The sequence below is a fragment of the Nomascus leucogenys genome, chromosome 17, assembly GCF_006542625.1.
Source record: "Nomascus leucogenys isolate Asia chromosome 17, Asia_NLE_v1, whole genome shotgun sequence".
NCBI classification, from domain to species: Eukaryota; Metazoa; Chordata; class Mammalia; order Primates; family Hylobatidae; genus Nomascus; species Nomascus leucogenys.
This window is the reverse complement of record NC_044397.1, coordinates 91,548,359-91,575,704: the sequence shown is the minus strand read 5'-3', so window position 1 is coordinate 91,575,704 and position 27,346 is coordinate 91,548,359. Positions and strand designations below refer to the sequence as shown.

General features: G+C 52.4%; 1 protein-coding gene across 1 annotated transcript; it reads left to right on the top strand.

Annotated features, from left to right (window-relative positions):
* The first annotated feature begins 3,289 nt into the window (after positions 1-3,289).
* YJU2 (YJU2 splicing factor homolog) lies at positions 3,290-26,156 on the top strand. Its single transcript, XM_030796521.1, has 8 exons — positions 3,290-3,381; positions 5,340-5,440; positions 7,138-7,282; positions 10,162-10,296; positions 14,036-14,217; positions 17,803-17,923; positions 23,786-23,936; positions 25,650-26,156. The coding sequence occupies exons 1-8, from the start codon at positions 3,358-3,360 to the stop codon at positions 25,760-25,762; spliced, it is 972 nt and encodes a 323-aa protein (XP_030652381.1). The 5' UTR covers positions 3,290-3,357; the 3' UTR covers positions 25,763-26,156.
* Positions 26,157-27,346: the final 1,190 nt, after the last annotated feature.

The window sequence follows — 27,346 nt, the reverse complement described above, 5'->3', positions numbered from 1 at the left end:
GATCACGTCAGCCCAGGATTTCCAGACCAGCTTGGGCAACATGGCAAAACCCTGTCTCTACAAAAACTGCAAAATATTAGCCAGGTGTGGTGGTGCTTATAGTTCCAGCTACTCGGAAGGCTGAGGTGGAGGATCCCCTGAGCCGGGAAGTGGAGGCCACAGGGAGCCATGATTGCGTCACTGCACTCCAGCCTAGGTGACAGAGCGAGACCCTGTCTCAAAAAGTATACATACATATCCTTACCATTTTAGTGCCTAAGTACATTACACCATGACTATAACGATATTTTCTTTCTTTCTTTTTTTTTTTTTTGAGATGGAGTTTCGCTCTGTCGCCCAGGCTGGAGTGCAGTGGCGCGATCTCGACTCACTGCAACCTCTGCCTCCCGGGTTCAAGTGATTCTCCTGCCTCAGCCTCCCAAGCAGCTGGGATTACAGGCATGCACCACCATGCCCGGCTAATTTTGTATTTTTAGTAGAGGTGAGATTTCTCCGTGTTGATCTGGTTGGTCTTGAACTCTCGACGTGCACCACCACGCCCGCCTAATTTTGCATTTTTAGTAGAGACGGGGTTTCTCCATGTTGGTCTGGTTGGTCTTGAACTCGCAACCTCAGGTGATTCGCCCACGTCGGCCTCCCAAAATGCTGGGATTACAGGCGTGAGCCACCATGCCCGGTATCTTTTTCATTTTTTTCTTTTTTCCTTTTTTTTTTTTTTTGAGATGGAGTCTCACTGTCGCCCAGGCCGGAGGGCAGCGGCACAATGTCGATCTCAGTTCCCTGCAACCTCAGCCTCCTGGGTTCATGCAATTCTCCTGCCTCAGCCTCCCAAGTAGCTGGGATCACAGGTTCCTGCCACTATGCCTGGTTAATTTTTGTATTTTTAGTAGAGATGGGGTTTCACCATGGTGGCCATGGTGGCCAAGCTGGTCTCGAACTCCTGATCTCAGGTGATCCGCCCTCCTCAGCCTCCCAAAGTGCTGGGATTACAGGCATGAGCCACCGCGCCCGGCGACTATAACGATCTTAAAAGCATATATCGCTATGCGATATCAGGACATCTGGGCCTTCCATTGTTGTAGGAGTGTGTCCTCGTAGGCATTTGTAAGACGTTTTCTCAATTGTAAACATCTTATGACCCTGGGTCATGACTGGCAGTGAATGTGCCTTGTTAATTATAAGATGGAGTTGATTTTTGGCCAGGTGCAGTGGCTCATGCCTGTAATCCCAGCACTTTGGGAGGCAGAGGCAGGCATATCACCTGAGGTCAGGAGTTCGAGACCTGCCTGGCCAAAATGGCGAAACCCTGTCTCTACTAAAACTACAAAAATTAGCCAGGTGTGGTGGTGCGTGCCTGTAATCCCAGCTACTTGGGAGGCAGAGGCAGGAGATTCACTTGAACCCGGGAGGCAGAGGTTGCCGTGAGCGGAGATTGAGCCACTTCACTCCAGCCTGGGTGACACAGAGACTCCGTCTTAAAAAAAAAAAAAAAATGGAGTTGATTTTAAAATGGTGTCACCCTGGCTCTCCTATGCGCCTGTTTCCCTAACATTCTGATCATTCCCCATGCCCTGAAATGGTCTTTTTTGTCTATTGTCTGTCTGTCCCATCAGACAGTGATCCCTGTGAGGGTGGGAGTCTTGTGTCTTTTCTTTTTTAAAGTAGCGATGGGGTCTTGCTATGTTACCCAGGCTGGTCTTGACCTCCGGGGCTCAATCACTCCTCCCACTTCAGCTTCTCAAAGTGCTGGGATTCTAGAGGTGAGCCACCTTGCCAGGCTGGAGTCTTCGGTCTTGTTCTCTCATGGGTCCGCATTTAGTGAGCAAGTCATCTTGTTAGAGGCATTTGAAGCAGAGCGACTCCATTTTGAGTAGGGGCCGGGTAAAACAAGGCTGAGACCTCCTGGGCTGCATTCCCAGACGATTAAGGCATATTGAGTCACGGGATGAAATAGGAGGTTGGCACAATATACAGGTCATAAAGACCTTGCTGATGAAGCAGGTTTCAGTGAAGAAACTGGCCAAAACCAAGATGGGGACAAGAATGACCTGTGGTTGTCCTCACTGCTACACTCCCACCAGCGCCATGACAGTTTACAAATACTATGGCAGGCTGGGTGTGGTGGCTCACACCTGTAATCCCAGCACTTTGGGAGGCTCAGGTGGGCGGATCACTTGAGGTCAGGAGTTCGAGACCAGCCTGGCCAACATGATGAAACCCTGTCTCTACTAAAAACACAAAAATTAGCCAGGCATGGTGGAACACGCCTGCAATCACAGCTACTTGGGTGGCTGAGGCAGGAGAATCACTTAAATCCTGAGGTGGAGGTTGCAGTGAGCCAAGATCGCACCACTGCCCGTCAGCTGGGGCAACAGAGCAAGACTCCTCAAAAGATAAATAAATAAATAATTGCCACAGCAACATCAACAAGTTACCGTATATGGTCTAAAAAAGGGAGGTATGAATAATCCACCCCTTGTTTAGCATATCATCAATAAATCACCATAAACATGGGCAACCAGCAGCCCTCGGTGCTGCTTTGTCTGTGGAGTAGACATTCTTTTATTCATCTACTTTCTAAATAAACTTGTTTTTGCTTTGCACTGTGGACTCGCCCTGAATTCCTTCTTGCACGAGATCCAAGAACCCTCTCTTAGGGTCTGGATCTGGACCCCTTTCCTGGAACAATCTGACACAGAGGAAACGTCCATGAAAGGTGGGGGAGGAGGCTGGGGAAGGAATGGGATGGGAAGTCTTCTTTAAGGGGAAGGCACAGGTGGGCAATGGAGGGACATTTGGGAGACACTGCCTATGTTTAGGAAGTGGGTTTGGAGCCTGATCTTTAAGTCAATGTCTGTGACTCAAGAGGCGTCCAGGGTCCTCTTAAGTCACCCTATGTATGGCCCCAACCCCATGTGAGAGTTGCTGGCACAGGAACGATGTGTGGATTCCCAGAGCCCAGAATACAAGGCAGGCGCATAATACATATTTGCTGAATAAAAGAATGAAGAACAAGGGCTGTCGCGTCGCGCAGCCAGGTCACGTTACTAAATGTTAACGAGCCGCTGCCCGCTTCTAGGGGGCGCAGCGCACTATACAAAATTCTCCAATTCCACATGGCTCCCGGAACCCTTATTTCGCGCTACTCAAGTTGCAACTCCGGAGGGAAGACGCCGGGACTTCCTGCTTGATAGGCGGGGATTGGAACCAATGAAAGAGGTGTGCTATGTATGCTGCAGCCAATAATAGAGGCTGAAGGAAGTGACGTTTACGGAAGTAAGGCTTCCGTCGGAAAAGCTCGATAATTACCCAGCCTAACCATTTCTCAGGTGCTTGCGAGGTGATTAGGCGGCAAAGATGTCGGAGCGAAAAGTATTAAACGTAAGTGTTGGGCGACTGGGGCTTTCCAATCGGAGCAGGACATCCCGGAACTCCGGCAGAGGGAGGAGCTTCCTGAGATCTCCTCTTTGGAACCCTTCTTTCCCAACGGCCTTCCGCGGGATGGGGCGCCCCAGACTCCGCCCCAGACTCCGCCCCAGACTCCGCCCCAGACTCCGCCCCAGACTCCGCCCCAGACTCCGCCCCATCACCTCCCGTGGTGGGTGGGCCTTCGCTAAGTCTTCCCTTCTGGGCTGGGGTGTAGCCAGTCACCTGTGGGGCGTGGCTTGGGCTTTTACTCAATCACTTCACGAGATAGGGTTTTTCCCGGAGGGAATGATCCAATCATGTTACCTGGGGGGCGGGACTTCCTTAAAATACTTGCCGTACTGTTGTGCCCTCCTCTTGAGGGGCGTGGCTCTGAGAAGCCCCGTCCCACTTGGGGACTGTAGCCAATCGTGTTCTTTGGAGAGGTGTGTGTTGTGTGTTTGTTTTTACTGGTGTCTGGTCTTGCAGATACCCTCTGCCTGACAGTGGCCAAGATTCCAGACTCCCAGAATAAAAGCAGAGGTTCATTATAAACTATACTGTTGGCACACTTATGTTTTTTTTGTTTTTTGAGACGGAATTTTGCTCTTGCTTCCCAGGCTGGAGTGCAGTGGCACGTTCTTGGCTCACTGCAGCTTCTGCCTCCTGGGTTCAAGCGATTCTCCTGCCTCAGCCTCCTGAGTAGCTGGGACTACAGGTGCCCGCCACCATGCCCGGTTAATTTTTTTTGTATTTTAGTAGAGATGAGGTTTCACCATGTTGCCCAGGGTGGTTTTGAACTCCTGAGCTCAGGCAATCCACCCACCTCAGACTCCCAAAGTGCTGGAATTACAGGCGTGAACCACTACGCCCGGCCCCACACAGGTCTTTCTAGGAGAGCAGTCTCAGGCTTGCTGTAGGAACTCCTGGGAAACAGGAGCCCTGGGATACAAAGGAAGTGTGAGTACGGATTATGACAGATAACTCCACTGCACCACTGGAAAATAAAGCACTTTGTGTTTGGAGCACCTACTGGGTGCCAGACACTGCAAAGAGCACTTTATCCACCTTACCTCAAGGAATGCGTGCAAAGACTCTTGGAGACAGAGGACAGTGTGCCCGTTTCACAGATGAGTAAACTGAGCCCTGCAGGTTTCAGCTACTCAGGAATCAGATCCAGGGAGATGACTCTGTAGGAAACGAATGTAGTATCGTGATTGGGAGGCTGAGCTAACAGTCCTGGTTTACCCTCTACAGAATTGCTGGGGAGTTGGGACACTTTGGGGAACTCGGTCTCCTGCCCGAACAACAGAAGCGCTAACCAACGCTTAACCTCTACAAAGGGCAGGGCATGGTGGCTCACGCGTGTAATACCAGCACTTTGGGAGGCCAAGGCAGGTGGATCACCTGAGGTCAGGAGTTCCAGACCAGCCTGGCCAACATGGTGAAACCCCATCTCTACTAAAAATACAAAAATTAGCGGGGTGTGGTGGTGGGCGCCTGTAATACCAGCTACTGTGGAGGCTGAGGCGGGAGAATCGCTTGAATCCAGGAGGCGGAGGTTGCAGTGAGCCAAGATCGTGCCACTGGACTCCAGCCTGGGCGACAAGAGCAAAACTCCATCTCAGAACAAAAACAAAAACAAACCCTGGCTTTTTAGAGTTTCCCGTGTAGACAGCATTTCACGTGTATTGTCATGACTGGTATTTAGGAGAATTAAATGCGTCCCGTATGACTCCACTGGGAGAGAGTCAGGAAGCTTGTGCCTGGCCTCCCTCCGACTGTACTGAGTCCTGCGAATCCTCCCTGCCTGTCGCAGAACCTGGGGTGGGCTTGGGGACCCCCGACACAGCTCCCCAGAGCCCGTTCCCTCTGCCATGTCCTGCCCCTCCTTCTGAAAATAACTCCCCCAATGTTTCTTTCCTCCCCTGCAGAAATACTACCCGCCAGACTTTGACCCATCAAAGATCCCCAAACTCAAGCTCCCCAAAGACCGGCAGTACGTGGTGCGACTGATGGCCCCCTTCAACATGAGGTGAGCACCCCCCGCGTGACCCCACACACCAGTCATGGCTGAAGGATGCAGTGCCTGGCATCCGCAGAGGTGACTCGTCCAGTGTTAAGACCAGATCACTGGTCTTAGACAGTCTCCTGGCTCAGACATTGATCATTCCAACCCTCCTTCGCCTCACCATTTGGGATTAAGCTCTGGATTTTTAGAGCCCCCCAGCCAGTGCCTGCCTTGAGATCATGGTGGTTAGTAAACGTGTGAGCAGAGAGGATAGGACCCCACAGAGATGCAGCCCCATAGATATATTTCAGCTACTCCAACAGCCAAGCTCGTTCCTACCCCAGGGCCTTTGCACACACTGCTGCCCCTGCTTGGAACTCTCTCCCTCCTTCTTTTCTTTTCTTTTCTCTTCTCTTCTCTTTTCTTTTCTTTTTTGTTGAGACAGAGTCTTGCTGTATCACCCAGGCTGGAGTGCAGTGGCGTGATCTCAGCTCACTGCAACCTCCACCTCCCAGCTTCAAGCGATTCTCCTGCCTCAGCCTCCTGAGTAGCTAGGATTACAGGCGTGCACCACCACGCCCAGCTAATTTTTGTATTTTCAGTAGAGTTGGTGTTTCACCATGTTGGCCAAGCTGGTCTCGAACTCCTGACCTCAGGTGATCTGCCCTCCTTGGCCTCCCAAAGTGCTGGGATTGCAGGCGTGAGCTACCGCACCTGGCCTTCTCCTTCTGCGTACACATGGCAGGCTCCTCTTGTCTGCCATAGGTCATGGCTCTAATCTCCCCCCTCCGGGAGGCCTCTGTCATCCCCACTCACAGTACCCAGATCTTGCCCTTTACAGCACTTCAGAATTATTGTATTTCACCAACTCTAAACCCCACACCTTTTCATGCTCTAGCATATCTGAAATCACGCACCTAACGAGGAAAGAGACATCTGGGTCAGTGAAATTTGGTTTATGCCCATGTGTTGTTGGCCTATCTACTCCTCCCCCTCATTCATTCATTTATTCATTCAACACTCATTTATTGGACACCTGCTGTGTGCCAGGGTCTGTGCTGGGTGCCAGAAACAAAGTCCCTGGCCTCATGGAGCCCACAGTCTAATGGGAAGTAGAGAACATTGGTAGTCATGCAGGTGCACGGGCCCCAGAAGGTGGTGGCGCAGGAGGGAGGGCTATAGGTAGCTGGAGTAGTCAGGGCGACATCAGGGAAAATGCTGGTGGCGCTGAGGTCTGAGGATGAAGGGTGTCACCGGCCATGAGACCGTAGGAGCAAAGGCCTTGAGCTGGGACTGAGCTGGGGGTGTTTGCAGGATCAGACAGGAGGCGGGTATGCTGGGCTGGGGAGCAGAGCCCAGCGTAGGAGGGGAAGAGGGGGGTGGGGCAGCAGTTTTCTGTGTGGCATCTTTCCTCCTGGAGGGTGGGGTGCCCCGTACGCACCAAGATTGCTTCTGGGAGTGCATGACAGGCAGGCCTCACCTACTCGGGGCTTCCCAAACAGGCGACACTTGGACTGAGCCCCAGGAAGATATGAATGAGAACACGAAGTTCTCAGGTAGAGGAAATTTGGACACAGGGCGAGGCAGCCTGCCTCTTGAAGGAGGGAGCTCCCCATCGCTGGAGGCAAGCAAGCAGTGATCTTGCAGGATGCCGCAGGGACAGCCTACCAGTGGGAGCCAGAGTCCCAAGACAGCTCACGTCCCTACATCCTGGCCCGCAGGTGTAAGACTTGCGGAGAATACATCTACAAGGGGAAGAAATTCAACGCTCGGAAGGAGACGGTGCAGAACGAGGTCTACCTGGGCCTGCCCATCTTCCGCTTTTACATCAAGTGCACGCGCTGCCTGGCAGAGATCACCTTCAAGGTAGATGAGACGGCCAGCCAGGCCTGTCCCTCTCCCCCAGCACACCTCAGATCAGGGTGGGCCCTGGGGTTCCTTACTCCAGTCCTCTCCATCCAGGGAATCTCATTTCAGTTTATCCCCAAGAAAGAGACAACAGTTTGGGGGAGAGGTTCATGGCAGCATTCTATATAAAGGCAAAAAGACAGAAGCAACCTAGATAGGTAGTAATAAGGGATGAGAAGAACAAATTAGCGTGCAGGCTGGCCCGGGCTCACGCCTGTAATCCCAGCACTTTGGGCAGCTAAGGCGGGTGGATCACCTGAGGTCAGAAGTTCAAGACCACCCTAGCCAACATGGCAAAATGCCATCTCTACTAAAAATACAAAAATTACTGGGCATGGTGGCGGACTATAATCCCAGTTACTCAAGAGGCTAAGGCAGAATCGCTTGAAGCTGGGAGGCAGAGGTTGCAGTGAGCGAAGATTGCACCGCTATACTCCAGTCTGGGTGACAGAGCAAGACTCCGTCTAAAAAAAAAAAAAACAGCCGGGCACAGTGGCTCATGCCTGTAATTCCAGCAGATTGGGAGGCCAAGGCAGGAAAGAGAGCCCCTGAGGTCAGGAGTTTGAGACCAGCCTGGCCAACATGGTGAAACCCCATCTCTACTAAAAATACAAAAGTGAGCCAGGCATGGTGGCGCACACCTGTAATCTCGGGTACTTGGGAGACCAAAGCAGGAGAATCGCCTGAACCCAGGAGGTAGAGGCTGCAGTGAGCCGAGATTGTGCCATTGCACTCCAGCCTGGGCAACAAAGTGAAACTCCGTCTCAAAAAAAAAAAGCATGCAATGGAATATTATACAGCCAATAAAAATCGCAATTTGACTTTTATTTGTTACTTGAGGATTTAAGGAAAGACTGAAGATAACTTAAAATTTTCTCTTCCTATGCTTAAGTACTCTTTGAATACTTTTTTGCCATAAGCTTTTTTCTTTGATTAAAAAAAACATTTTGGGCCGGGCGCAGTGGCTCACAGCCATAATCGCAGCACTTTGGGAGGCCAAGGCAAGCTGATGAGTTGAGGTCAGGAGTTCGAGACCAGCCTGGCCAATGTGATGAAACCCCAACTCTAATAAAAAAATACAAAAATAAATAATAATAATAATATTTTGGCTGGGTGCAGTGGCTCACGCCTGTAATCCTAACACTTTGGGAGGTGAAGGGAGGAGGATTGCTTAAATCCAGGAATTGAAGACCAGCTTGGGCAACATAGTGAGATCCCGTCTGTACAAAAAATATAAAAATCAGCTGGGCAGGATGGCATGCTGTGTAGTCCTAGCTACTTGGGCGGCTGAGGCAGGAGAATCAATTGAGTCTGGGAGGCCAAGGCTGCAGTGAGCCGTGATTTCACCGCTATACTCCAGCCTGAGTGACAGAGTGAGACCCTGTCCGCAAAAAAACAAACAAACAAAAACTTTTTTTGAAATACTTGAAGATTTACAGAAAAGTTCCAACGATAGTACAGATAGTTTTCACCTACCCCTCACCAGCTTCCCCGCATATTAGCATCTTACATAACCAGAGTACATCTGTCACAGTAAGAAACTAAGGGTGGGGCCAGGCATGGTGGCTCACTCCCGGCACTTTGAGAAGGCAAGGCAGGAGGATTGCTGGAGACCAGAAGTTCAAGACTAGCCCGGGCAACATAGTGAGACCCTGTCCGTGTCTACACACACACACACACACACACACACACACACACACACACACACAAATTTTAATTAAAAAAAGAAACTAAAGGTGGAATGTTACCATTACATTGTAGGCTGTGGCTGGGCACAGTGGCTCATGCCTGTAATCCCAGCACTTTGGAGGCCAAAGCAGGAGGATCGGTTGAGCCCAAGAGTTAGAGACCAGCCTGGGCAACATGGTGAAACCCTGTCTCTACCGAAAAGAAATTCAAAAATTAGCCAGGTGTGGTGGTGCATACCTGTAGTCCCAGCTACTCGGGAGGCTAAGGTGAGAGGATTGCTTGAACCTGGGAGGCTGAGGTTGCAGTGAGCCATGATCCTGCCACTGCACTCCAGCCTGGGCAGCAGCGTGAGACCCTGTCCCAAAAAAAACAAAAAACATAGTGTTACTATTAGCATTTAGACCGAAGGTAGATTTCAATTTTTCTGCTAATGTCACTTTTCTGTTCCAGTGTGTAATTTAAGATACCAGGGTGTATTTAGCCACTCTATTCAATAAACAAAAACAGGGGCATGCTCTATACATATTTGTACATGTGATTTATAATCAAAGAAAAGGTGTTAATAAATACAAAGGGCAAAAATCACAACAGGTACAAAGCCTTGGAGATTTCTTTTTTTTTTTTTTGAGACAGGGTCTCACTTTGTAGCTGGAGTACAGTGGCGCGATCTCAGCTCACTGTAACCTCAACCTCCCAGGTTCATGTGATTCTCATGCCTTAGCCTCCAGAGTAGCTGGGGTTACAGGCGTGCACCACCTTGCCCTGCCTAATTTTTGTCTTTTTGGTAGAGACGGAGTTTCGCCATGTTGGCCAGGCTGGTCTTGAATACCTGACCTCCAGTGATCTACCCGCCTCGTTGGAGAGTTTGTTTGCAGTCATGTTGAGGGTAGGGAGTGGAGGCTGCAGGGAGGCAGTGGGCAGATGAGAAGAGTCTTAAAGTCCATGCCAGGGAGTTGGGCATTTTTGCCCATGGAGATAGGAGGAGCACTAGGAAGAAATCTCACCAGCCAAAGCAATAAGACAAGAAAAAGAGAAGGTAGTAGAGCCAGTAAAAATCAGAGAGAAGGGGCCCTGATCTGCTGGTGGTACTTTAGAAGATTCTGGTGCCTGGGGATGTAGGAGCTGATATCTGTCTATCCTCCCCGCAGACAGACCCTGAAAACACAGACTACACCATGGAGCATGGAGCCACGCGGAATTTCCAGGCTGAGAAGCTCCTGGAGGAGGAGGAGAAGAGGGTGCAGAAGGAGCGGGAGGACGAGGAGCTGAACAACCCCATGAAGGTGAGTCGGGGGCTGTGCAGGTGTTCACGGGCACTGTGTGTGTGGGTGCGTGTGTGTGCCGATGGGTGTGCCCTTCCTGCCTCAGGTCCCCAAGGAAGGAAGATGGGGTTGGGGGCGTGGTTGATAAAACTTCAAGATGTCCCCAGGAGGCCAGGCATAGTGGTTCACGCCTGTAATCTCAGCACTTTGGGAGGCTGAGGCGAGAGGATCACTTGAGGTCAGGAGTCCTAGACCAGCCTGGCCAACATGGCGAAACCCTGTTCCTACTAAAGATTTAAAAACTTAACACTGGGCGCAGTGGCTCACACCTGTAATCCCAGCACTTTTGGAGGCTGAAGTGGGTGGGTCACGAGGTCAGGAGTTTGAGACCAGCCTGACCAACATGGTGAAACCCTGTCTCTACTAAACATACAAAAATTAGCCAGGCGTGGTGGCGTGCTTCTGTAATTACAGCTACTCAGGAGGCTGAGGCAGGAGAATTGCTTGAACCCAGGAGGCAGATGTTGCAGGGAGCCGAGATGGCACCACTGCACTCCAGCCTGGCAACAGAGTGAGATTCCGTATCCAAAAAAAAAAAAAAAAAATTAGTCAAGCATAGTGGCGCATGCCTGTAATCCCAGCTACTCGGGGGGCTGAAGCAGGAGAATTGTGTGAACCTGGGAGAAAAAGTTTGCAGTGAGCCAAGATCAAACCACTGCACTCCAGCCTGGGCAGCAAAGTAAGACTCTGTCTCAAAAAAATAAATAAATAAAAGAAATTATGTTCACTTCCAATAGGACAATTTTGTATTTTCTCAGAAATATTAAAAGGAGCCAGGCATGGTGGCTTGAACCTGTAGTCCCAGCTACTTTAGGGGTTGAGACAGGAGGATCACTTGACTCTAGGAGTCCAAGACCAGCCTGGGCAATATAGTGAGACTCTGTCTCTACAAAACATTAAAAAATTAGCCAGGTGCTGGCCAGGTGTGGTGGCTCACACCTGTAATCCCAGCACTTTGGGAGGTCAAGGGAGGTGGATCACAAGGTCAGGAGTTCAAGACCAGCCCGGCCAAGAGGGTGAAACCCCGTCTCTACTAAAAATACAAAAAATTAGCCGGGCATAGTGGCAGACGCCTGTAATCCTAGCTACTCGGGAGGCTGAGGCAGAGAATTGCTTGAACTCAGGAGGCAGAGGTTGCAGTGAGCCGAGATCATGTCACTGCATTCCAACCTGAGCGACAGAGCAAGACTCTGTGTCAAAAAAAAAAAAAAAAAATTAGTCAAGTGCTTTGGGAGGCCAAGGCAGGCGGATCATCTGACGTCAGGAGTTCAAGACCAGCTTGGCCAACACGGCGAAACCCTGTCTCTACTAAAAATACAAAAATTTAGCCAGGCATAGTGGCACGCACCTGTAATCCAAGCTACTCAAGAGGCTGAGGCAGGAGAATTGCTTGAACCTAGGAGGTAGAGGTTGCAGTAAGCTGAGATCGCGCCATTGCACTCCAGCCTGGGTGATGAGTAAAACTCTGTCTCAACAACAACAACAAAAATTAGGCAAGTATAGTGGTGTGCACCTGTGGTCCCACCTACTAGGGAGGCTGAGGCAGGAGGACCACTTGAGCCCAGGAAGTTGAGGCTGTGGTGAGCTATGATCACACCATTGCACTGCAGCCTGGGAGACAGAGCAAGACTGTTGCTAAAAAAATATATACACACACACACACACACACACACACACGTATATACACGTATATATATAATAAATTTTTAAATGACTGTCTTCCCTGCTGTCCCCTCCTGCTTCCATATTTCCCATCCATTCCTATCTATTCCTGGACCCACCCACCCCTGCCAAATGTGAGTTTTCTGAGCAAGCCACATCAGAGCAGATACAACATTTTCCATGGCCATGCAGAGCAACAGGGAGGGAAATGAGCCTTGGCAAGGGTTTGGTGTGTGCCTGGGCCTGTCGCACTGCTGTCTGTCTGTGAATTGAGTTACTTCCACACTGACAGCAAAGTGCTCTTACCCTGGTATTAGTCAGCTATTGCTACATAACAGGTTATCCCAAAACTTAGTGACTTAAAACAACAAACATTTATTACCCCACAGTTTTTGAGAGTCAGGCATCCAGAAGCAGCTGAGCTGGGTGGCTGTGGCTTGGGGGCTCCCATGAGGTTGCAGTCAAGGTGTTGGCCAGGGCAGTATCATCTGAAGGCTGGACTGGGGCTGGAGGAGCCACTCGCAAACTGGCTCCCTCTACTGGCTGTTGGCCTCAGTTCCTCGCTGTGTGGGGAGCTGCTTGAGCATCCTCACAACATGGCGGCTGCCTATCCCAGAGCACATGACCCGAGAGTGAGAGCAAGGAGGAAGCTCTGTGCTTTTATGTCCTAGTCTCAGAAGTTATGTGCCATTATTTCTGTCATATTCCATTAGTGCAAGTAGCTTGTCCAGCCCCTGCTCAAGAGGAGGGGAGTCACCTCCACCCCTTAAAGGGAGGAGCATTGGAGAATTCGTGGACATACTTTTAAACTGTCAGAATTGCCATTTTTCCAAAGGGTAAATACAACAAGGTCACAGCACCGGGAGGCAGCCAGGCAGGATTCACTCCCAGCCTGCCTGGCTCCAAAGCCACTTCTCAGGTTCGTGTGGCCGCTGGACTCGCCTCCCTCAGCCTCAGTTTCCTTTTCTGTAAAATGGGGGTTGTGAGGATTAAATAAGATGGCATATAGAAACGTCTTAGCCCAGGGCCTGGTGTACAGTAGGTGCTCAGGTTGTCTTTTACAATTTTTCCTTATTATTTTTGAGATACAGTCTCGCTCTGTCACCCAGGCTGGAATGCATTGGCACAATCTCAGCTCACTGCAACCTCTGCCTCCCGGGTTCAAGTGATTCTTCTGCCTCAGCCTCTCAAGTAGCTGGGATTACAGGTGTGTGCTACCACGCCTGGTTAATTTTTGTGTTTTTACTTTTATTTTTATTTATTTATTTTTTTGAGATGGAGTCTCACTCTGTCACCCAGGTTGGAGTGCAGTGGTGCAATCTTGGCTCACTGCAACCTCTGCCTCCCAGGTTCAAGCAATTCTCCTGCCTCAGCCTCCCAAGTAACTGGGATTACAGGCACATGCCACTACGCCTGGCTAATTTTTGTATTTTTGGTAGAGATGGGGTTTCATGTTGGCCAGGCTGGTCTCGAACTCCTGACCTCAAGTGATCTGTCTGCCTTGGCCTCCCAAAGTGCTGGGATTACAGGCGTGACCCATAACACGCAGCCTGTATTTTTAGTAGAGACAGGGTTTCACCATGTTGGCCAGGCTGGTCTCGAACTCCTGACCTCAGGTGATCTGCTCACCCCGGGGTGATCTGCTCGCCCCGGCCTCTCAAAATGCTGGGATTACAGACGTGAGCCACCGCGCCTGGCCAAATTTTTCCTTATTATTCTTACTGAAAGATGGCACCAGGCCGGAAATCCAGGCCACCTGAGTCCAGAGCAGGCCTCTTTCCACCCTACCCTGCCCCGGGGCTCAGATCCCAGCTCGACCACTGCCCAGCCCCATGTGGTCACTTTCCCTTCCCAGACCTGAGTGTTCTCACCTGTGAAATGGACACAGCGCTGGGCATGGGCAGGGGGTTCCCTGAGCAGGATGGAAACATGGGGGTAGGGGTTCCTCCCGTGGCCCACGGTGGCCCCCGAGGCCAGACAGGGTTTGCCCTGGGGTGCGATCCCCATGCACTCAGCCCCACCGCCCCGCGCCCGCCAGGTGCTAGAGAACCGGACCAAGGACTCCAAGCTGGAGATGGAGGTGCTGGAGAACCTCCAGGAGCTGAAAGACCTGAACCAGCGGCAGGCGCACGTGGACTTCGAGGCCATGCTGCGGCAGCACCGCCTGTCGGAGGAGGAGCGGCGGAGACAGGAGCAGGAGGAGGACGAGCAGGAGACCGCGTGAGTCAGGGCTGGCCCAACCCACCCCCACCTCGCAGCCTCTGCACCGGCAGGCACTGCCTCTGTCCCAGACCCTTCCCCCGCTCTCTGGAGTGTCACCTTTGCAGGGACCCCTTTCCCACCGCCCATCTCACTTTCTCCCTTGCGGCGTCTGTCTCGGGGGTCCCAGGCTACTGCCGGGCACTGTGACTCAGCACATGGTTGCCCGCGTGGCTGCCGTTTGTCACAGCGAGAGGACACAGCAGATTCAGCAAAAGGAAAAGGCATGTGTGGTGTGTCGGGGGCCAGGCCTTCCAGATCCTCTCCTGGTGGAGCTTCACAGGACACGCCTCATCCCCTAGCACCAGCCCGGAGGGCTCGAGAGAGGCACCATCACTAGGGAAGCTCCTAGAGACCCAGCGTGGGGTTCCTATGGGGCCTGGTCCCACAGCCCCCACTGCCTGGCCCGTGCTAGGATTCCAGACTCCAGAGGAAAGCAGGGGTCATGCATCAACCATGGTGTTTGCAGGAACAGCTGAGGCCCCAGAGCCCGTCCCATCCATGAGAATGGGAGGCCCCCAGCACAGGCTCCCGGACACCCACCAAGGGCCGCCCTCACCAGCTGCTTTCTGAGGACACAGCCTCAGGCCTCCTGGGTGAACGCTTTTCTTTTTCTTTTTTTCTTTTTTTTATTTTTTTTTGAGATGGAGTGTCCCTCTGCCGCCCAGGCTGGAGTGCAGTGGTGCGATCTCAGCTCACTGCAAGCTCCGCCTCCGGGGTTCATGCCATTCTCCTGCCTCAGCCTCCAGAGTAGCTGGGACTACAGGCATCCGCCACCACGCCCGGCTGATTTTTTGTATTTTTTAGTAGAGACGGGGTTTCACCATGTTAGCCAGGCTAGTCTCGATCTCCTGACCCTGTGATCCGCCCGCCTCGGCCTCCCAAAGTGCTGGGATTGCAGGCGTGAGCCCCCGCGCCCGGCCGACACTTTTCTTTTTCGTTGAGGCAGGCTTTTGCTCTGTCGCCAGGCTGGAGGGCAGTGGTGCAGTCATAGCTCACTGTAGCCTCCATCTCCTGGGCTCAAGCGATCCTCCTGCCTCAGCCTTTTGGGTAGCTGGGACCACAGGGACACATCACCATGCCCAGCTAATTGTTTTTATTTCTGTACAGACAGGACCTTGCTATGTTGGCCAGGCTGATTTTGAACTCCTGGCCTCAAGCAATCCTCCTGCCTCAGTCTCCCGAAGTGCTGGATGACAGATGTGAACCCCTGTGGTTGGCTGGTGAATGCCTTTGACGCCGACCACCTCTGAGCCTGCGTGCTGATCCCCTCCTTTCCTGGTGCCTCATCTCCCCTCCCTCCTTTAGAATCTGAGCTGTAAGGACATGGACGTGGTGGCCTCTCCTGTGTCCCCAGGGCTTCCAGCAGGTTTTGGTTTATGTTAGATTCGTCGTCAGTGCCTGACGGGTGTGCAGATCAGCGATACCATGCAGAACAGTGTTGGGAGCCTGCGTTCATCCTGCGCCTTCCAGGCGCCGGGCGTGGCTCTAACCTCACTACCCACACAGCCCTGGGGGTCCGTGTGATCTTTATCGTGGAGGGGACGGAGGTCCAGGGAGGTCCAGGCATGAGCCCCACCAAGGTTACCCTCCAGGCTCCATCCAGACAGGCTGGTTCCGGCATCCAGGCCTTAACCACACCACTGCCCTCGGTGGACACGGAAGAGTTAATGTAAAAAAGTAGAAGGGTCCGAGCGCGGGGTCTCCCGCCTGCCATCCTGCACTGTGGGAGGCCGAGGCGGGTGGATCACCTGAGGTCAGGAGTTCGAGACCAGCCTGGCCAAGATGGCAAAACCCTGCCCCTACTACAAATAGAAAAATTAGCTGGACACAGTGGTGCATGCCTGTAGTCCTAGCTCACATATTTAATTTTTGTAGAGACAGCGTCTCGCTATGTTGCCCAGGCTGGTCTCGAACTCCTGGCTCAAGCGATCCCCCTGTCTCAGCGTCCCAAAGAGCTGGGATGACAGGCGTGAGCCACTGCATCTGGCCTCTTTAATCTGTTTTATGTTTAAATAGCGGAAGTGGTAACCACTGGGTTAAGGAAGTCCCAATGGGTGCTCTGCTCTCACAGAGCTCACCGTGTGGGGAGGGAGAGGGACAAGGAGACCAATACCCAGGACAACATCCATCTGGGTGAGAGAGAAGCCAGGGTGCGTGAGCTTCAATTGTGAGGATGAGCTTCTCAGAGGAAGGGCGTCTTGCATTGGGTATTGAAGGGCGAATAGGAGTTCACCAAGCAAGTGCTTAGAAAAGGGGGCATCCCAGGTAAGGGGATGTAGGCCCCTAATTTTTCGAATTCTTTTTGCAGAGATGCCATCTTGCTGTGTTGCCCAGGCTGGTCTCATGCTCCTGGCCTCAGGGAGTTCTCCTGCCTTGGCCTCTAAAGGCACAGGGATTACAGACATCAGCCACCATGTCTGGCCCCAAGACATTTTTCTAAAAGACATTTTCTTTGAAGCTGTATCCCCTGATTAGAGTTCTCACACTGTGGTTCTCGCATAAACCACTCCCAGAATTAGAGACGGGCCTGGCCCAGATGGCGAAACCCCGCCTCTACTAAAAATACAAAAATTAGCTGGACACGGTGGTGCGTGCCTGTAGTCCTAGCTACTCGGTAGGCTGAGGCTGGAGAATCACTTGAACCCAGGAGGCGGAGGTTGCAGTGAGCCAAGATCATGCCACTGCACTCCAGGCTGGGCAACAAAGATTCCATCTCGGGCACGGTGGCTCAAGCCTGTAATCCCAGCACTTTGGGAGGCCGAGGCGGGCGGATCACAAGGTCAGGAGATCGAGACCATCCTGGCTAACATGGTGAAACCCCGTCTCTACTAAAAAAATACAAAAAAAATTAGCCGGGCGGGATGGCGGGCGCCTGTAGTCCCAGCTACTCGGAGGCTGAGGCAGGAGAATGGCGTGAACCTGGGAGGCAGAGCTTGCAATGAGCCGAGATCGTGCCACTGCACTCCAGCCTGGGCGACAGAGCAAGACTCCGTCTCAAAAAAAAAAAAAAAAAAAAAAAAAAGATTCCATCTCAAAAAAGAAAAAAAAAAATACAAAAATTAGCCGGGTGTGGTGGCAGGCACCTGTAATGCCAGCTACTTGGGAAGCTGAAGCAGGAGAATCGCTTCAACCTGGGAGGTGGGGGTTGCAGTGAGCCAAGATTGCACCACTGCACTCCGGCCTGGGCAACAGAGCGAGACTCTGTCTCAAAAATAAAATGAAATAAAATTTAACGAGGCATAGGGACACATGCTTGTGGACCCAGCTACTCAGGAAGCTGAGTGGGGAGGATCGCTTGAGCCCAGGAGGTTGAGGTTGCAGTGAGCTATGATTGTGCCACTTCACCCTCCCTGGGTGACAGAGTGAGACTTTGTCTCTTAAAAAAAAAAAAAGTAACCTGTGCTCCCCCTACTCCCTCCCACCCCTGCTCACCGAGGGCAGGAAGAGGTCTCCAGGCACCCAGGCCCCTCGCCACCCCAGCAGGTGCATCCCAGGCACTGTTCCCCAAACAGCACATCCAGGTTCCCATCTTCCATCCCACAGGGCCCTGTTGGAGGAAGCCAGAAAGCGAAGACTGCTGGAGGACTCCGACTCAGAGGATGAGGCTGCTTCCGCACCCCTGAAGCCAGCCGTTCGGCCCAACCCCACCGCCATCCTCGACGAGGTAAGGGGGGCTGCCTGAGTCCCGGGGGCTCCCAGGTGAACTAGGGACAACTGAAGCCAGGGGTCAGCTTAACTTTTTCTTTTGTTTTTCTTTTGTTTTTATTTTTGTTTTTTTGTTTTGTGGTTTTTTGTTTTTTGTTTTTTTTTTGAGACGGAGTCTTACTCTGTCGCCAGGCCTGGAGTGCAGTGGCGCAATCTTGGCTCACTGCAACGTCTGCCTCCCAGGTTCAAGCGATTCTCCTGCCTCAGCCTCCCGAGTAGCTGGGACTACAGGCGCCCGCCACCACACCCGGCTAATTTTTTGTATTTTTAGTAGAGATGGGGTTTCACCGTGTTGGGCAGGATGGTCTCAATCTCTTGACCTCATGATCTGCCCGCCTCGGCCTCCCAAAGTGCTGGGATTACAGGTGTGAGCCACCGTGCCTGGCCAGAGCTTGACTTTTTCTTAAAAGGCCAGTCTGCATCCTAACTCCTCCACTCTGTGGCTATAGCCCAAAACAACAGTGATCAGGTGTAAATAAGTGGGCGTTGCCTAGTGCCAGCAAAGCTTATTTATAGGCTGGGTGCAGTGGCTCATGCCTGTAATCCCAGCATTTTGGGATGCCAAGGCGGGAGGATCGCTTGAGGCCAGGAGTTTGAGACCAGCCTGGGCAACAAAGTGAGACCCCTTCTTTACAAAATTACAAAAATTAGTTATGGGTGGTGGTGCATGTCTGTGGTCCCAGCTACTTGAGAGACTGAGGCAGGAGGACCGCTTGAGCCCAGAAGGTCAAGGCTGCAGTGAGCTGTATCAGTATCACTGAACTCCAGCCTGAGCAAGAGTGAGACTCTGTCTAAAATAAACAAAAATTAAGGCTGAGTGCAGTGGCTTACGCTTGTAATCCCAGCTACTCAGAAGGCTGAGGCGGGAGAATCGCTTGAACCCGGGAGGCGGAGGTTGCACCGAGCCAAGATGGTGCCACTGCACCCCAGCCTGGGCGACAGAGGGAGACTCTGTCTCAAAAAAAGAAAAAATACTTAATTTACTAAAACCGGTGGCAGGCCTATGGGTCTGTAATTCGCCAACCCCTGTTTAAGCTGCCGAAATAAGAGAATGTAAAGAAAGAACATAGGAATTTATTTCTCAGTCACATAATAGCCCTGGGCTGACAGTCTAGGACTTCGGGCAGCTCTGCTCCATGGAGCCATTCAGGGATTCAGGCTCCTTCCTTCTCCTGGAGCATGGCTTCCTGCGCCGTGGTCACAGCTGGCTCAGAGCACCTTCAGGGTCTGGCTGTGGGAAGCCAAAAAGTGTGTGGAGGACCACCCAGCCTCAGATGCGGCCCACCTCAGTTCTTCTCATGCCAGAGGCCGCAGCATAGTCACAAGGCCCATCTGGTGGTGAAGGAAACTGTGAGATGCATCCTCCAGCTGGTCCGTGCCTGTCTGTGCTGCTAACTAGAACGAAGGGAGGCCGGGCACCGTGGCTCAAAGTGCTGTAATCCCAGCACTTTGGGAGGCCGAGGCAGGTGGATCGTCTGAGGTCAGGAGTTTGAGACCAGCCTGACCAACATGGAGAAACCCTGTCTCTACTAAAAATACAAAAATTAGTCGGACATGGTGGTGGGCGCCTGTAATCCCAGTTACTCAGGAGGCTGAGGCAGGAGAATCGCTTGAACCTGGGAGGCAGAGGTTGCAGTGAGCCGAGATTGTGCCATTGCCCTCCAGCCTGGGCAACAGAGTGAGACTCTATCTCAAAAAAAAAAAAAAAAAAAAAGAAGGGAGGGAGGAGTTTTGGCGGATGACCAGCATTTTCCACCACAGCTGACTCATCCAAGGTGGCCTCAGCCACTCTGGTTTGTTCATTGAAGAAGGTGGTAAAAGTAGGGGCTCATAAACCAATAACACAGACACACAGAAATAATTGTTCTCGGCTGGGCGCAGTGGCTCACGCCTGTAATCCCAGCACTTTGGGAGGCCGAGGCAAGTGGATCGCGAGGTCAGGACATCGAGACCATCCTGGCTAACACGGTGAAACCCCGCCTCTACTAAAAATACAAAAAATTAGCCAGGTGTGGTGGTGGGCACCTGTAGTCCCAGCTGTTCAGGAGGCTGAGGCAGGAGAATGGCGTGAATCTGGGAGGTGGAGCTTGCAGTGAGTGGAGATCGCGCCACTGCCCTCCAGCCTGGGCGGCAGAGTGAGACTCCGTCTCAAAAAAAAAAAAAAAAAAAAAGAAACGATCGCTCTTTCTTCCTTTTTTGTTTTTGTTTGTTTGTTTGTTTGACACAGGGTCTTGCTCTGTTGCCCAGGCTGGAGTGCAGTGATGCAGTCCCAGCTCACTGCAGCCTCAACCTCCTGGCCTCAAGCTGTCCTCCCACCTCAGTCTCCTGAGCAGCTGGGACCACGGGCACGCACCACCACGCCTGGCTAATTTTTCTTTTCTTTCTTTTTTTTTTTTTTTTTGAGACAGTTTCACTCTTGTTGCCCAGCCTGGAGTGCATTGGTGCGATCTCGGCTCACTGCAACCTTCGCCCCCGGGTTCAAGCGACTCTCCTGCCTCAGCTTTCCAAGTAGCTGGGATTACAGGCACCTGCCACCACGCCTGGCTAATTTTTGTATTTTTAGTAGAGATGGAGTTTCACCATGTTGGCCAGGCTGATCTAGAACTCCTGACCTCGAATGATTCACCTGCCTCAGCCGCCCAAAGTGCTGGGATTACAGGCGTGAGCCACTGCACCTGGCCCCTAATTTTTCGAATTCTTTTTGCAGAGATGCCGTCTTGCTGTGTTGCCCAGGCTGGTCTCATGCTCCTGGCCTCAGGGAGTTCTCCTGCCTTGGCCTCTAAAGGCACAGGGATTACAGACATCAGCCACCATGTCTGGCCCCAAGACATTTTTCTAAAAGACACTTTCTTTGAAGCTGTATCCCCTGATTAGAGTTCTCACACTGTGGTTCTCGCATAAACCACTCCCAGAATTCATCGTCTACAACTTCCTCTTTTTTATTTTTTTAAATGAATCAACAGAGTAAAGCTACTTTGAAAGCAGTCCAACCTTTTATGATTTACTCGCTCAGTCTTGTGCCTGTACCTGATTTGATAGCAGGTGTTTTATTTGGTTTTACATGATTCACCTTCATCAAGACTTTTCAAACCAGGCCGGGCGCGGTGGCTCACGCTTGTAATCCCAGCACTTTGGGAGGCCGAGGCGGGCGGATCACGAGGTCAGGAGATCGAGACCACGGTGAAACCCCGTCTCTACTAAAAAAAAAAATACAAAAAATTAGCCGGGCGTGGTGGCGGACGCCTGTAGTCCCAGCTACTCGGAGAGGCTGAGGCAGGAGAATGGCGTGAACCCGGGAGGTGGAGCTTGCAGTGAGCCGAGATTGCGCCACTGCACTCCAGCCTGGGCGACAGAGCGAGACTCCGTCTCAAAAAAAAAAAAAAAAAAGACTTTTCAAACCTTCACCCTAACTTTTATCGGAAGGAGTATCTCCACACTTGCATTTTCTTGATTTGTTTTATTTTTATTTTAGAAAGGAGGTCTTGCTCTGTCACCCAGGCTGGAGTGCAGTGACACGATCACAACTCACTGCAGCCTCCAACTCCTGGGCTCAAATGACCCTCCCACCTCAGCCTCTCAAGTAGCTGGGAGCACAGGTGCATGCCACCATAGCCAGCTAATTTTTAATTTTCTTCTTTTTTTTTCTTAGAGACAAGTCTGTATGTTGTCCAGGCTGGTCTCAAACTCCTATCCTCAAACAGTCCTCCCGCCTTGGCCTCCCAATCCTTAGTTTAGTTTAATGATGATGAGTACCACCTGTAGAAACAGGTTTGGGAACTAACCTAGGTAACTTTTTTTTTTTGAGACGGTCTCATTCTTTCGCCCAGGCTGGAGAACAGTGGCACAGTCTCAGCTCACTGCAACCTCCAACTCCCAGGCTGAAGCAATTGTCCTGCCTTAGCCTCCTGAGTAGATGGGTTTACAGGCGTGTGCTACCACACCTGGCTAACTTTTGTATTTTCTTTTTATTTATAAAGAGACAGGGTTTCACCGTGTTGACCAGGCCGGTCTCGAACTCCTGACCTCAATTGGTCCACCCACCTCGGCCTCCCAAAGTGTTGGGATTACAGGTGTGTGTGCCACTGCACCTGGCCATCTGTGCCTTTTGACTTCTTTTCCTCATTTTGACATCAGCCCAGAGCCACGCCTTTTTTTTTTTTTTGAGATGGAGTCTCGCCCTGTCACCCAACCTGGAGTGCAGTGGCGTGATCTCGGCTCACTGCAACGTCCGCCTCCCAAGTTCAAGCAATTCTCCTGCCTCAGTCTCCTGAGTAGCTGGGACTACAGGCATGTACCACCAAGCCTGGCTAATTTCTTGTATTCATAGTAGAGATGGGGTCTCACCGTGTTAGCCAGGATGGTCTCGATCTGACCTCGTGATCCACCCACCTTGGCCTCCCAAAGTGCCTGGATTAGAGGCGTGAGCCACCACGTCCAGCCCAGAGCCACAACTTTAAGGAGGCCTCTCCAACGCCTTAGCAGTGGCTGCTGCTCACACCGTCGGCTTGGCACTCAAGGTCTCTGCCCATTCTCCATCCCACATAGCCTGCCCTGGCACTTCCTGAATCACACTGTGGCTTCTCATCACGCCTTTACCCATGCCATTCCCCTTACCTGGGATGCCCTCTTTTCCACGCACTCGCTTGGTGAACTCCTACTCACCCTTCAATACCCAATGCAAGACGCCCTTCCTCTGAGAAGCTTATCCTCACAGTTCAAGCTCACGCACCCTGCCTTCTCTCTCACCCAGACGGATGTTGTCCTGGGTCTTGGTCTCCTTGTCCCTCTCCCTCCCCACACGGTGAGCTCTGTGAGGGCAGAGCACCCACTGGGACTTCCTTAACCCAGTGGTTACCACTTCCTCTATTTAAACGTAAAACAGATTAAAGAGGCCAGATGCAGTGGCTCACGCCTGTCATCCCAGCTCTTTGGGACGCTGAGACAGGGGGATCGCTTGAGCCAGGAGTTCGAGACCAGCCTGAGAAACATAGCGAGATCCCGTCTCTACAAAAATTAAAAATGTTAGCCCGGCATGGTGGCGTGCACCTGCAGGAGGCTGAGGCAGGAGAATCGCTTGAGCCCAGGAGTTCGAGGCTGCAGTGAGCTGTGATTACACCACTGCACTCCAGCCTGGGCAATAGAGTGAGACCTTCCCCCCTAAAAAAATTTTTTTAATAAATAAAATAGATTAAAGGGTACCTTCTGTTGCCATTAAGGAGCTGGAGGTCTTTTCTACCTGCCCCTAACTCTTTCTCAAGGTGGCTTCCTCCATTTTCACTTGTTCTCTCAAGTACATTGAGCACCTCCTTGTGCCAGGAACTGTTTGTGGCACCACAGAGCCAGCAGTGGGGAAGACAGGAGCTCACAGCAGAGTTGGGGAGAGAATTATAACAGCCAGCAGAGGGCACTGTGAGCGTGGACATGCAGCCTGCATACGAGCTTGAACCATGATGGGCTTCTCAGAGGAGGGGTGTCTTGTGTTGGGTATTGAAGGGTGAGTAGGAGTTCACCAAGTGAGTGCATGGAAAAGGGGGCATCCTTGGTGAAGGGAATAGCATAGGTAAAGGCGTGGAGATGAGAAGCCACGGTGTGATTCAGGTAAGTGCCAGGACAGGATATGTGGAATGGGGAATGGGCAGAGACCTTGAGTGCCAAGCCTAGGGCAGTGGGGAGCCATAGAGGAGTTTAGAGCAGAGGAGGAAGGTGGTCAGCGCAGCAGTGGAAGAGTGGGCATGGGGCAGTGAGCAGGGGTTGGGGCAGAGGGGCCAGACTGGGCCCTGGATCCGGGCCAGACCCCCACACGTGTCCCCATCACCTGCAGGCCCCAAAGCCCAAGAGGAAGGTGGAGGTCTGGGAGCAGAGCGTTGGCAGCCTGGGCAGCCGGCCCCCACTGTCGAGGCTGGTCGTGGTGAAGAAGGCAAAGGCTGACCCAGACTGCAGCAACGGGCAGCCTCAGGCGGCCCCCGCTCCAGGTAAGGTCACAGATTTCCCAGAGCCTGGCCTGGTTTCTATAGTGGCCTCTAGGTGGCGGCAGCGCTCCCTGTGCAATTATAGAGCCTTCATGGGGTGGGTGGGGGGCAGCCTGTGACCCCCACAGGACCAATTAGTGGAGTGAGCAGAGAAGGCAGGCAGCTTCTTTTTGTCTTTTTTCTTTTTCTTTTTTTGAGGCAGAGTCTTGCTCTGTTGCCCAGGCTGGAGTGCAGTGGCGCCATCTCGGCTCACTACAACCTCCGCCTCCCGGGTTCAAGCAGTTCTCTGCCTCAGCCTCCCAAGTAGCTGAGACTACAGCACCATGCCCGGCTCAATTTTTGTATTGTTAGTAGAGATGATATTTGTCCATGTTGGTCAGGCTGGTCTGGAACTCCCGACCTCAGGTGATCCACTCACCTCGGCCTCCCAAAATGCTGGGATTACAGGTGTGAGCCACTGCGGCCGGCCTCTTTTTGTCTTTTAATTACAAAAGGAGCCAGTGCTTGCTTTTAAAGCCCAAGTCACGTGGGAGTGTGTAAAATAAATGTTGAATCCGTGCTTCCCTGCCCAGCCTTCACTGTCAGCAGATGCCCAGATCTCCCGTCCCACCTCCGGGGCTGTCTGTATGGCATGTGTGTCTCTGTTGTCACATACCTGGTGCTCTGTAGGGAGGAGAGCCCCACACCTCCAGCCCCGGGGGATGGAGATTTGGGGTGGCATCAGCGTTGCCTGGTGGTTAAGACCAGAATTCGGAGCCGAGCAGCCCGGGGGCAGATTCCCCACACCCATACCTGCTTGTCCTATGGCCTTGGCCAAGGGACTTTCCCCCCAGCGGGGCCTCAGTGTCCTATCCTGTAAAATGCAGCCAAGGGGACCTACCTCACGTAGATAGGGTCAGCCCCTGGGTTTGGGTTGATTCCATGAGCAGTGGCACTTGAGTAGATCCTGATCCTGGCACACGGCGAGCCTTTGAGACATTTGAGACATTTTTATCAGTGCTGGTAAAAAATTATGCCATTTGGCCGGGTGCAGTGGCTTACACCTGTAATCCTAGCACTTTGGGAGGCCAAGACCGGCGGATCACTTGAGGTCAGGAGTTCAAGACCAGCCTGGCCAACATGGTGAAACCCCCATCTCTACTAAAATTTTCCGGGCATGGTGGTGGGTGCCCGTAATCCTAGCTACTTGGGAGGCTGAGGCAGGAGAATTTCTTGAATCTGGGAAGCAGAGGTTGCCCTGAGCCAAGATCGCGCCACTGCACTCCAGCCTGGGTGACAGAGTGAGACTCCATCTCAAAAAAAAAAAAAAAATTATCCCATTTGTCAGAGGAAAAGACCGAGAGTCAGAGTGGCTTTCACAGCCGGGCGTAGAATCTGCCCCTCTTAATTGCCTTAGTATGATTTCTGCTAAGGCGATTAAGTCCACAGTGACTGGATTTGAACTTTGCGCCATTTCCATTCTTGGCAGCGCACGTTGCCTGCCTGCGCTGGGTTTGCGTTGGCCATTGTTCAGAAGCGGAGCTGTTGAGTCCCGAGTGTGCAGATGTAAATCTACAAGGGGTCCCATCAGGTGCCATCCAGAAAGGCCAGGTCATTCACATGCTGTCGCCTCTGGGCCTTGCAAACCTGCAGAGGTGGCCGGCCCCATGCTCCAGACCTTGTCCCTGGCCCGTCTGCTCTGGAGCTGAGATGAGCTCACTCTCGCTCTCCCTCCAGGAGCCCCACAGAGCAGGAAGGAGGCCGACCCTGCACCCCCGACGCCTGGTGCGTCCTCCCTGAGCCAGCTGGGTGCGTACCTGGACAGTGACGACAGCAACGGCAGCAACTGAGCCCTCCCAGGACCCCCTCACCGGGTCAAGGTCACACGTCCAGCTTCAGCCACGTCGAGGCCGGCGTTGCTGGTGGTCAGGGCAGGAGGCCTTGGCGTGACCGGAGACCCGACAGACACGCGCCAGCATGCTCCAAGCACATAGGGCCAACAGGGGCCACAGCCCCAGGAGGTCACTTCTCTCTGCCCTCACCAGCCTCTCAGCACCTCGGGGACCCCTGCTGCTCCTGCCCCCACCTGTCACTATGCTTAGGGCTGCAACATCCCTGGAGCAGCTTCCAACACTACTTCAGGGTGGCGGTGTTTGGGGCACTGGGCGAGCCCGCCGGCTTCTAGATGGCCCCATCTCTTCCTTCCACAAACCGTCTGGAACCAATAAAAGGAAATCTGCCAACCGCCCGGGCCCCTTCTCTCTCCCAGAGTCTGATGAGGAGGCCCCAGGACAAGGCTCTGTTAGCACAATTCGAGGGTCATCCCACAGAGGTTTGTTTGTTTTCTGAGACAGGATGTCACTCTGTTGCCCAGGCTGGAGTGCGGTAGCGTATTCTTGACTCACTGCAGCCTTGAACCTCCGAGCTCACGTGATCCTCCCACCTCAGCCTCGCGAGTCGCTGAGACCTCAGGTGTGTGCCACCATTCCTGGCTAACTTTTTGTATATTTAGTAGAGACTGGGTTTCACCATGTTGCCCAGGCTGATCTCGAACTCATGAGCTCAAGTGATCCTCCTGCCTCGGCCTCACAAAATGCTGGGGTCACAGGCATGAGCCACTGTAACAGGCATGAGCCCAGATATTTATACTTAGTTGTCACCTGAGTGTGCCCACCTTACCATCTGGGCTTTTTTGTTTTCTCTTCTTTTTTTTTTCTTTCTTTCTTTACCTTTTTTTTTTTTTTTTTGGAGACGAAGTCTCGCTCTTGTCCCCCAGGCTGGAGTGCAGTGGCGTGATCTTGGCTCAGTGCAACCTCCGCCCCCTGGGTTCAAGCGATTCTCCTGCCTCAGCCTCCAGAGTAGCTGGGATTACAGGCGCCCGCCACCACGCCCGGCTAATTTTTGTATTTTTAGTAGAGATGGGGTTTCACCATGTTGACCAGGCTGATCTCGAACTCCTGACCTCAGGTGATCTGCCAACCTTGGCCTCCCAAAGTGCTGGGATTACACGCGTGAGCCACCGTGCCCCACCTTTCTTTCTTTAAAAAAAAAAAAAACGAATTGAGAAACAGGGTCTGGCCATGTTGCCCAGTCTGGACTCGACCTCCTGTCCTCAATGAACCCTCCTGCCTCAGCACCCCAAAGTCCTGGGTTTACAGGAAAATGCCACAGTTCCTCTCCTGGGCCTAGCTCCCCACCCCCCTCCCCCTTTTTCAGGCAGGATCTTGGTCTCTCACCAAGGCTGGAGTGTAGTGGTACAGTCACATCTCACTGCAGCCTCAATCTCCCGGGCTCAAGTGATCCTCCCACCTCAGCCTCCCAAGTAGCTGGGACTAGAGGCAGAGCCACCACACCTGCCTGATTTTTTTATTTTTTAATTTTTTTGTAGAGAAGGAGTCTTGCTATGTTGCCCAGGCTGGTCTCGAACTCCTGGC